This window comes from Bidens hawaiensis, unplaced genomic scaffold, assembly GCF_021521415.1.
Source record: "Bidens hawaiensis isolate Kalapana, Puna unplaced genomic scaffold, B.hawaiensis_p1.1 tig00025384_1, whole genome shotgun sequence".
Taxonomy (NCBI): Eukaryota; Viridiplantae; Streptophyta; class Magnoliopsida; order Asterales; family Asteraceae; genus Bidens; species Bidens hawaiensis.
In genome coordinates, this window is record NW_027494057.1 from 198,339 (window position 1) to 210,187 (window position 11,849).

Below are 11,849 nucleotides of genomic sequence, written 5' to 3' on the forward strand. Positions count from 1 at the left end.
CCGATTATACCTGAACCCGGTTCCATACCCGAACCCGGGTATTTAAAAAACCCGATTTGTGCACCCTTAGGCGAATATACCAATGAGCATATATAATGAACGCTTTTATATTTATAAATGTTTCAGCGTGAATTCCTTTCTAAACCGAGCTTTACACATATGGGCGCAGCATGAATTCTCTGGTCACCCCCGTTTTTTCGTTTAATAGGATAAATTTTCATGATTTCGTCCAAAAATCTTTATAGATGTTACACTCCCTTGTAAAATTGAAGTGTACCCTTTATACAAATTAGGAAAGTGGAGTGACGGTTGTTAACTTGGATGTCCGAAAGAACTTTTTTTTTTTGTCCGAGTATAAATTACTATTTTGTCAAGATTTTTTTTTTTTTTGTATATAACCAATATATAAGCTTAAAATTGTATATTGCCAATATAAATTACAAGTTTGATTAAATTGAAATATTGTTGTTGAAGGCGTTTTGCTATGTTTTTTTAAAGCGGTTGTTGAAACTTAAATTTGATTTGTAGGTATCATGAATATCAAGAGATTGATATTACCAATACGAAAGTTTATATTGTTTGACCTGACTCAAACCGAATCACTGGCCCAAAAAATTTTTTGGGCCTGTGACTTGGTCACCCTATGCTCAAATTCAAACTTGGCTCATTTACACGCCCAATTGCCCAACCCGCCTTGACAAGCATAATACAATTGCCTAAGGGCTACCTTCATCCTTACACCATCCGCACGAATATACAATATACACTTCTAAAACGTAATACATCTTAAACGTGAACCCGTTCAAAAGATAAGCAAAAACCCATGAACCCAAATGTACACCCAACTCGCATACTACTAGAACCCTAGAAATATAGATTCGAATACTACCTAGTACTCAAGTACTAGGTAAACATACACTTACATTGAATCTGATATACAGAGCTGCTTCTAGAAAACATAAAACAAAAACCCAAAATGATAACAAATAGTAAAACCCGATTAATTCCACAATTAAATCTGAGTTTAAAACACCACCAACCGACGATTTATAAAAATTGTTTGTGCAGGAACAAGAAATGACAACCTTTTTTCATCCGCTTCATTGCTAGTACCGGTCATAACGCCTGCACACAAGTTCAAACATCATTATAAACAGTATTATCTAAAAAGGTTAGACTACTCCGCCACTTTATAATCGAAAAAGAATGTTTATCATGGCATCAAAAGTGAAGTTAATAAAACAAAATCAAACCTTGGTCGATCATAATCTCTGACACGGTCCCTTGACCGTGATCGTGATCTATGTCGGCTCCTTGAATCACGGTCCCTTTCTCTATCACGGTCATAGCGGTCATAACCACGACCACGATCATGATGCCTGTCACGGTCTCGGCTCCTACGGTCGCCATCACGTGTACGGTCACGGTCACGACTACTGGCTTGGTCACGGTCTCTGCTGCCTTCTCGTTCAAGATCCTTGCTCCGTTCTTTTGATCTAAGCAAAAAAAATTTTAACAATGTCCCCGAGATCAAAAGTAAAAAAAAAGATTCGGTCCATTTAGATATGAATGGATAAAAAATGCCAAAATTGCTATATTAACAAATGGGATAATATATGTGAAGGCTACCCAAGTATTCAACTTTTTCCATTAAAGTCGACAGTTTATTTAAGCTACTTCATAACCAAGTATCTGTTTAATTAATACCAATTCCAGTTAAAATTTTGAAAAAAAAAACATAAACTTAAAACTAAAAAAAAACATGCAGGATGACAAAAATGCCCTTGAAACGTTGATAAGATAAAAATAAGTTGATGAATGATCAGCAAATAACTGTTCTTGTAAATACGGCATTTCGGAAATTAACATGTTTTGGTTGAAATTGGTATGCATGACCTAACAAAAGTTGGCCAAGATGATAAAGTTAAATACTTAAGTTAACATCCACTAATTCACATCCATTATCCCAAAAACAAAATAATTATTAGGATAACTTTTATAATCATATTAAGCCTTATTATTGATACAAACAAAAGAAAGCAAACTTACCTTCTGTCGTCTTCCAGAACCTTCCTTTTATTGGTTCTCTCTTCCTGACATATTAATATCAAAGAAATTATACATTAGTGCTTCAAAACGCAAAATAAAGCCTTAAACGCAAATGCTACTACTAATAATCAGGGGCATAAAAGTAAATAATAAATCAATAACTTACCAAAAGATCGGCTAACTTCTCGCGGATTTGCATATAACCAAGGTGTAGCTTTCCTCCAAAATGATCCGCTAACCGACGGTCACTGAGAAGCACGTTAGAAAGTGAAATAACAAGATAAAGATTACACATAACCATCATATTCATAACTATCTGAAGATATTATATAACAGTCCCACAATTCTTTGAGCTAAAGTAGGATGATCAACAAGCAAGCATAGTATAGAAATTAAAAAAACGCACATTCTTTAGCAGCAAAAGTTTATCCTCGTAAAACTGGGCCCAAAAGCCTGCTGGTGACAAGGAGGTATAATCACCATGTCAAACACTGAAGTTACTTTAAACCTTAAATACTAATTTTTCTTGATCCTAAATAACACTATTTAAATATCAGTCTTCACTGAATAGTATTAAATTTTACCTGTCGTAAACACTTAAAAATGCTCCACAAATGTCACAGACACGCAACTTCTGATCAGTCTGAAGAAAATACGATTTTGTAAACAAATGAAAATTTTTGATCAGTTAACAGATTTAAATGCCATTGATATAAACAAAGCAAAATAATCGGAGGCTGCAGACTTACAACTCGCACATCTGCTGCAGTATACTTAGAGGAGTCTGTAACAGGTTCCTGACGAGGAGGAGGCAAGTGCATTGAAAGCTACAAAAAAGATTAAGAAAACTCAGATTAAGTACACAAGAGAGTAACATAAGAAATAACCAATTTATTTTATCAATTTAGAAGTTAGTGATAAAGAACCTTTTTAAGTGCTTCAGCCTCTTCAAGTGCTTTTTGTGCTTCATCCAGCATTCCTTGCTCGCCTAGAAAATGAGAACGTTTAATACAAGGTTTCTAACAAAATATATATGTAGTGAATAAATAAAATAGATGAATTGTATTTTGATAGATTTAGAATTAAAAATTCAACTTACCAAGATCTTCTGCTTTTTTGAGCTTCTCATTAATTAACTCTTGAGTGCAGGCATCAGGAATAGGCACAGGCAATGGTGCCAATGTTGGAGCGTTTGGAAGAGGGGATGGTAAAGAAGCTCGATCTTTGTTAAATGCATCTAATAAAAGCACTGACTGGAAATAAAATAAACAAAAAGCCACCAAAGATCAGCAAGTGGGTATCAGTTAAGAAACTGGCAATTTATCAAATTCAACAAACAATTTATTACCCGTATACTCAAATTCTGCAAATTAGAAGTGGCCTTTAAATTTTAATTGTTATACGTGTAATTAGAAGTGTTGAATAAAGCATGTTAAACAGAAACAGAAAAAGAACATAAACCATTACACTTATCTACACGTCTTCGCACAAGAAAAGAAAATTTACCTGTTTGTCTGCTCTTTGAGTTCTGAGTTCTTCAACAATCTCCATAGCTCGAATCTTCATATCTGCTTTTCCTTCAAGATCTAAAGTACCAAAATTGAAAATGATAAGTAAAGAAACAATCAAATATCATAAAATAAATATGTAGTTCACACAACATGAGATAATAGCGTAATGTGTATTAAAGGCAGAGCCAAATTTTAATTGCAATTGACCATATTTACCACATTGATCAGCTTCTTTAAGCTTCTCCTTTATCTGCTTTGACAACTCAAGAATATCTGGTGTCTGCAATTTCACAAATCAGCAAATTAAACAAGCATTAACTGATACAAACATGCATACAGATAAAGGGTGATCCACAAAAATAACCCAATAAGTTCAACCCACCTGTGTAACTCCTGATACAGATATAGCAATAGCTGCTTTAGCATCCTCCTCACTAAGACGTTTAAGAGCTCTTGCAATTTTTCTGTCACATTCAACAATGAGCCTGTCTATAAGATCCTCCAATTCTCTGTCATAATTATCTTGACCTTTTGCCTTTGCTTCTTGGTATCTGATTACAGTTAAGTACCACTGATATTTAAAATCCTAAAAACTTGCATATTTTAGATGGTTGAAAAGACTAATGTGCATATAGATCTTAATCACACAAGCAAGAACTGGAGACATAAGAGTGGTCTAATTGTCTAAAGCATCAAAAAAAGTGCACCGAGATGATAACCAATATAAAAGTTGATAATAGGAAGGTGAGAAAAAGGATACTCTTTCCTAAGCTGAAATGAGTGAACCTTCGGGCACGGTCCCATGTCCATTTTCTGTAGTTTCAAACACAAGAAAATTGAATAACCATCAGAAAGTTTGTCACCAAGATAAAGTTAAAATGCAAAACTATCATCATCATCATCATCGTACTCAGTATATCCCACCAATAGCAAAGCTATAAAATGCAAAACTATGCTAAATTTATTTTCACTTTGCAGAAAATTAACATGTCTCGCAAAATACATTTGTACACCCAAATTTATTTTTTCACTTTGCAAAACGTGTCAGCCGGATTCTCTTCTACTTTTGGTCACGAACTCACGATACTTCACCAGTTAAGTACTTTGACAGAGAAAATAGTGGAAGATCCAATAATAGGCTCAAAAGCTAAAACTATTATCAATAATTGGCAATCTAATGCTTCAAACCGGTAAACTGGTGTTAGCTTCCATGAATTAGTATATATTTTAACAAAAAATCTAAAGCCTACAGTACACATGATAAAGATTAAGGGTGCCAACCAGCCGAGCAGGCGTGTGAGCCACTCAAGATTGGCTAGTAAAAAGCTCGAATAGAGTCGAGCTTAAACAAGCTCGATCTCGAGCCTTAAAATAAGCTTGTTCAATAAACAAGCTGGAGCTCAAGCTTCACTTATTGAGCTCAAGCTGGCTCGCGAGCCAAAATGAGCCTATTATTATTTATATAACTTTTATTTCAATGAATTATATATATATATATAAAACATTTTTATTATATATAAAATCATGACCAAAAATAACTAAATAGTATATATTATGTTATACATAAAATTTATAATTAAAAATATGCCAAGCAATTAAAAATGCATATGAATGATAAACAAGTCAAGCTTGAAAAAACGACTAGCGAGCCGATCTCAAGGTTTAGAAAAAGCGCCCAAAACGAGCCGAGGTCGAGTCTGAGCTCTCGTAAGTCAAAATGAGCCGAGCTCTCGTAGAAACAAGCCGAGCTCGAGACACAATCATGTTAGTTTTCATTCCCCTCCCCTGTCTCTAGAACAAACCTCACTCATAAGTATTCAATCCACATCACTTGATTCGAATGTATTAAATTGATATAATAATAACTAAACAGAATATATTATGCTATACACAAAAATTATAACTGAAAATATATAAGATCATTAAAAATGTATATAAATAAGTAAATAACAAGCAAGTCGAGCTCGAGCTTGAATATACGACTAACGAGCCGACTTCGAAATGAGCCGAGCTCAATTCCACATCACTCGAGTCGAATGAATTGAAATTCTATCGATTCCTATATTTTGTTACATCAACAATAGTAAACCCTAGCTATTAATTAACTGGCTAATTAATGAATGAATGAAATAATGAATGGAGTATTGATAAGAAGCATACAGTGAGTTGGAAGAGTTCGTGCGGACAAAGTCCGGCTAAGAAGAGACGGCAGACGTCACGGTCGTAGTACTTGCGGTTGACTTCGGTGACGTCACCGTTCCGATTGGCTCCCATTAACACGTCTAACTGCTTCCGTATTGCATCCATCGGTCGTTAGGGTTTCCGGTCACAATTCTTTTGTTTTCTCAACCCAACCGGATCTTATAATCGGTTCGTGTGTGCGTATATACGTTGGGTTAAAAGGTCAATAGAATTTATATTAGATATTATTATTATTCAGGTTTCGATACATAATTATTATTTTTTTTAAAGATACTTAAATGACGTCAAATGAGTCCGGGAGCAGGGGTGTAAACGAGCCGAGCTGTTCGTGTGATACTCGAGATTGGCATGTGAAAAAGCTCGACTGAACTTAACTTTAACGAGTCTGAACCCAAGCTCAAGCCTAAAATGAAGCTCATCTAATAAACAAGCCCGAGCCTGAGCTTTACTTATCAAGCTCAAGTCAGCTCGCAAGCCTAAACAAGCCTGCATTTGTATAATTTTTATTTTACAATGTTATGAAAAATAACTAAATAATATATTATGTTATATACAAAATTTTAATTGAAGAAAAACATATAAAATTAATTAAAAATTAATAAACGAGCCGAGCTCAAGCTTGAAAAACTACTTACGAGCTGAGCTCAAGCAATAGAAATAAAGAGCAAAATGAACGAAGCTCAAACCCTATGTAAATTAAACGAGCAGTACTCAAGCTCTATGTAAGTTAAGCGAGCCGAGCCCAAGCTTGGGCTCAGGCCCAGCTCTTGGGGTGTGCCAAGTGGGCGACCGGCCGGGGCACTTTTTTCGGGGGCACAATTTTTAAAAAATTCCCGGTGTTATATATGTATACCCGAATGTTAATAATCCCACTATTTTTATAACACTTAAACACCTTATAGACCAAGTTTTTTTTTAAATTTCCCAAAGACTTATAGGCCCACTCAAAATTGAAAAAGGCCAAATACTTTTAATTAATCAATATAAATTAAATAAATAAATAAAACGTATAGGCGGGATAACAGCAAAGTCGACTTCGAACACCAACGGTCACGGGTAGCATTTGCATAAATGAGTTTTTCGAAATTATAGTTATTAAAATCTTATTTACGATCCACAATGCCCCAACAACTAGTTGGCGATGATAGCTATCGAGAACGGAACGTAGAGCATAAACATGAATAATTGATTCACCAATTTGTTATAAAAATTGTTAGGAGAGCTTCACAAATCCATTAGCTATAGTCTACTCAGTATGTCATAAACTCATTCTAATACCATGATTTTGCTAATTGTTATGTTTATCACTATAACTTTAATTGGCGTATAAAAATGTTTTTACATTACTTAGTACGTTAAGGTTTAAGGGGCATATTTCTTTGGCTCGGCGGGGGCACGTGAATTCTCAGAGTCGGCGCTGCTCGGGCTTGGCTCAGCTTGTTTGCAGCCTATCTGGGAGTGAAATCGAGATCCCCCACAAGACGCATGCGATTCGACCATGTACGCTAGTCCCACAATGACAAGTATGACTATTAATTTCAATGTTTAAGCAGTTTTTGATCAAATAATTTTATTTCATTTATGCATTTAAGTATTTAACAAATATTGGACCAGGTGAATCGTTAATTATGGATTTCTATACGCATCCTAATCTTTAACCCCCAATCTGCCCTGGACAAATTCAATATGACCATACATGTGAACACAATTGTCACACCCCGACCATGACGGAAACATCGGGGCGCAACCGATTGTTCATCGCACACGACACTATTAAGTGACAATATTTAATCAACTCATTTAAATTCATAAAAACACAAAGAGTCACATAACTTGTTCATACAATAACCGAATTCAAACCATAGTAAATAATATATTGTTCGTTTGGCTCTGTGATGAGACCTGGCTCTTTGGCCTGAGCAATAGCACCTGTGTTATCACAGAGCACCTCGATTGGTTTATGAATACTTGGAACCACATCGAGATCAGCGATGAACTTCTTCATCCAAGCAGCCTCTTTAGCAGCATCTGATGCAGCTATGTATTCTGATTCAGTGGTAGAATCCGCCACCACACTCTGCTTGGAGCTTTTCCAGTAAACAGCTCCTCCATTGAGAGTGAATACATATCCTGATTGCGAGCAAAAATCATCTCGGTCAGTCTGGAAGCTAGCATCAGTGTAACACCTTACAGTGAGTTCTTCTTCCACTCCTCCAAACACCAAGAACATGTCTTTCGTCCTTTTCAGGTACCTCAGAATGTTCTTCACAGCAGTCCAGTGGGCAATGCCAGGGTTCTGCTGAAAACGACTAGTCATGCTCAGTGCATACGAGACGTCAGGTCTAGTACATAACATAGCATACATGATAGAACCAATCGCTGAAGCGTATGGAATCGCTTGCATGTGCTTAGTTTCAATGTCTGTTGCCAGAGATTGTGATTTGCTCAACATGGTTCCTTTAGCCATGGGGAGAGCTCCTTTCTTGGAGTTGTCCATAGAGAAGCGTGCCATTACTTTGTCTATGTATGTACTTTGACTTAGCCCTAGAAGCCGCTTAGACCTATCTCGGTAGATCTTAATTCCTAGAATATAAGCAGCTTCACCAAGATCTTTCATTGCGAAACAAGAGCCCAACCAGTTCTTAACTTCCTTAAGCATAGGGATGTTGTTTCCAATGATCAGTATATCATCCACATACAGGATGAGAAATGATATAGTGCTCCCACTTGCCTTTCTGTAAACACAAGGCTCATCTTCATTTTTGATAAAACCAAACTTTTTGATTTTCTCATCAAAATGAAGATTCCAGCTGCGAGATGCCTGTTTAAGTCCATAAATAGACTTATTCAGTTTGCACACCCTGTTAGGATATTTAGGATCGACAAAACCTTCAGGCTGAACCATATAGACATCTTCAGAAAGATGTCCATTAAGAAAAGCAGTTTTGACATCCATTTGCCATATCTCGTAGTCATAGTACGCGGCTATGGCAAGTAATATCCTTATCGACTTAGTCATAGCAACGGGCGAGAAGGTTTCATCATAGTCAATACCCTGAGTTTGAGTAAAACCTTTCGCGACTGGCCGTGCTTTATAAGTCTGTACATTTCCATGTATGTCGGTTTTCTTCTTGAAAATCCACTTGCTCCCTACTGCCCAACACTCGGGGGGTAGCTCAACCAAGTTCCAGACTTGATTGTCACACATAGATTGCATCTCGGCGTTCATGGCATCGTGCCATTTCTCAGATTCCGGATCTAAGATAGCAGATTTGTAATTAGTAGGTTTGTCGCTTGACTCGGCTACTAAGAGGACCTCGGGACCATCTAGATGCCATAGGTATTTAGAGTTTGGTACGCGAATCCTATTACTTCTGCGAACGCTTGTGTTCATGTCCGATGTATCAGCAACAACAACTTGTTGATCAGACGTTCCAACTTCCTCAGCGGTAGTTTGTATTTCTTGAATTTCTTCAAGATCGACAATATTATCTCCAATTCCTCGATCGAGAATTTCCTTCTCGAGAAAGTGGCCCTTCCTTTTGATAGAAATCACATTTGTATCATGATGGAAGAAATAATATCCGCTTTGGTTATAGTATCCAACGAAAACAACTTTTACGCCGCGAGGATCGAGCTTATCGTCAGAATCACTAGTGACATAAGCATCACATCCCCATACTCTAAGGAAAGACAAATTGGGTTTTCGCCCATGCCATACCTCATCTGGGGTTTTGCTTACCTTTTTAGTTGGAGCCAGATTGACAATGCAGGCGGCGGTCAAAAGGGCAAAGCTCCAAAAGGAGTGAGGCAAGTTAGTTCTACACATCATTGATCGACCATGTTTAGCAAGGTTCGATTTCTCCTCTCGCTCACGCCATTGTGTTGGGTGTGCCAGGTGGAGTGAGCTGTGAAACAATTCCACGCTCTTTCAGATGATGTATGAATTCTGAGCTGAGATACTCTCCACCTCGATCTGATCGAAGCATTTTGATGGTTTTCCCGAGTTGGTTTTCCACTTCGTTTTGAAACTCTTTAAACTTTTCAAAGGTTTCATGCTTGTGTTTCATGAGATACACATAGGCATATCGACTGTAATCGTCAATAAAAGAAACAAAGTATCTTTCATGATTCCTAGGCATGGTTCTGAAGGGAACGCATACATCAATATGTATGATGCCAAGCAGATCCTTAGCTCATTCATTCTTATGAGTGAAGGAGCCTTTGGCGAGTTTGCCAGCTAAGCAGATTCGCAGTCATCAAAAGAGTCCAGTACTGTGGATTTAAGAATCCCTTCGGATTGGAGTCTCTTAACTCGTGTTTTGCTTATGTGGCCAAGTCGGCAATGCCATAGAAATGTATCATTGATGCCAGATCTGATACGTTTAGAAAGATTATATACATTATTGTTTATTTGAACATCAACCTCATAAATACCATTTCGAGGTTTAGCCTCAAAATAAAAGATATCATTCAAGTAGGCAGAAATAGCATTACTATTAAAAACGTACTTAAATCCTTGTTCAAATAGTAAAGAAATTGAAATAATGTTTCTGGTCAAACCAGGTGCAAATAAACAGTTATCCAAAGTAACTACAAGGCCAGACGGACAAGCAAAATGATATGTGCCAGTTGCAAGAACGGGGACTCTCTTCCCATCACCAACGATGAGTTCCATGCTGCCTTGTTTCAGCTTCTTCTAGTTTTCAGGCTCCTGCAAGACATTAACGATGTGGTAACCACATCCGGTATCAAATACCCATGTGTTGCTAGAGACAGTGAAAAGTTCAATAACATATATAGAAATACCTTTAGAGGAGCTTTCACCATTGGTCCTCTGCCTTTTCAGCTCAGCAAGGTAGTCATGACAGTTACGTTTCCAGTGTCCCATTTTTTTACACTTGTAGCACTGGCGCTCCTTAGGAGGCGGCGGTGGTACCTTTGCAACACATTTGTTAGTGTTGGTGGCATTCCTGGCAGCAACAGTAACCTTCTTCTTGCCTTTACCGTTATAACCCCGGTTCTTGGGTTTAGGCTTGACGACACCAGCAGATCGAACCACAAGAACTTGATTGTTTTTAGTTGGAATGTTCATCTCAACCGTCTTGAGCATTCCATGAAGCTCCGGCACTGTCTTCACCCAGCCATTCATGTTGAAATTCATTATGAACTGGTCGTAAGAGTTGGGAAGAGAGTTCAGGATGAAATCCGCTGCCATTTCATCTGACAGGGGATAATCAAGTTTCCTTAGTTGTTCGATGTACCCTTTCATCTTGACGACATGCGCACTAACAGGTGATCCTTGTTCCATTTTGCAACTTATGAGTTGCTTCATGGTGTCATAGCGTTCTTGATGGGCTTGTTTCTGGAACATGCCCTTGAGTTGCTCAAGCATCTCATAGGCACCAAAATCTTCCAAGCCTTTAGCAAGCTCGTAAGACATGGTGGCTAGCATGATACAGGCAACTTCAGCAGAGTCGTCCATATATTTGTCAAGAACCCTCCTGGCATCAGCAGTATTGTTTTCAGGCTCGGTTGGACAGGTCCATCGAGAACATAGTGCTTCTTTGCCATCTTGAGAACAAGTCCCAAGTTGCGGTGCCACTCAAGAAAGTTGGTGTCATTCAACTTTTCTTTCTCAAGGATAGCCTTGAGGGTGAATGAGGAGTTTATTATCAGTAGACATCTGTTCAATTAAGCAAAAGTAAATTTTATTAATATTTTCGATGTTTTAATCCTATTATTAATGACCCAATGACATTAGTAAATAGGAATTTGAGAATCTGGCTTCCAGTTACTAATGGCAGTTGTAGCACACAACATTAGTAAATGGTTAGGCAGACAGACAACGATTGCCAATTGTGGATAGAGCACAACTCTCGTTTATGAGGCCCATTAAGACAACGTTTGCCTAAGTAGATACTTTTAGCCTCATCTATGCCCACCTTAGTCTCCAGACAGCTGTAGCACGTAACAAGAGAGTAAGTAATAGTCGCCCTAGTATAGTCACTTGTGAAAGAGCCAGATGTGTTAACGAAACCTTTCACCTTAAAGGGATATGCTAGAAATCAAGTGCGGTGCTGTATC

At 37.5% G+C, this 11,849-nt stretch overlaps 1 protein-coding gene across 1 annotated transcript; it reads right to left on the reverse strand.

The window, feature by feature from the left end:
• Positions 1-987: 987 nt before the first annotated feature.
• LOC143571510 (U1 snRNP-associated protein usp106-like) lies at positions 988-5,867 on the reverse strand. Its single transcript, XM_077056917.1, has 13 exons — positions 5,721-5,867; positions 4,321-4,373; positions 3,943-4,111; positions 3,777-3,840; positions 3,556-3,635; positions 3,149-3,302; positions 2,976-3,037; positions 2,799-2,876; positions 2,634-2,692; positions 2,216-2,297; positions 2,050-2,093; positions 1,254-1,496; positions 988-1,125 (listed from the first exon to the last, which is right to left on the reverse strand). The coding sequence occupies exons 1-13, from the start codon at positions 5,865-5,867 to the stop codon at positions 1,107-1,109; spliced, it is 1,254 nt and encodes a 417-aa protein (XP_076913032.1). The 3' UTR covers positions 988-1,106.
• Positions 5,868-11,849: the final 5,982 nt, after the last annotated feature.

Coding starts and splice junctions, on each gene's coding strand:
- LOC143571510 (XM_077056917.1), bottom strand. CDS start 5,867: ATGGATGCAATACGGAAGCAGTTAGACGTGTTAATGGGAGCCAATCGG. Junction 3,303..3,555: donor CTCAAAGAGCAGACAAACAG/GTAAATTTTCTT, acceptor TTTTATTTCCAG/TCAGTGCTTTTATTAGATGC. Junction 2,693..2,798: donor CTGCAGCAGATGTGCGAGTT/GTAAGTCTGCAG, acceptor TATTTTCTTCAG/ACTGATCAGAAGTTGCGTGT.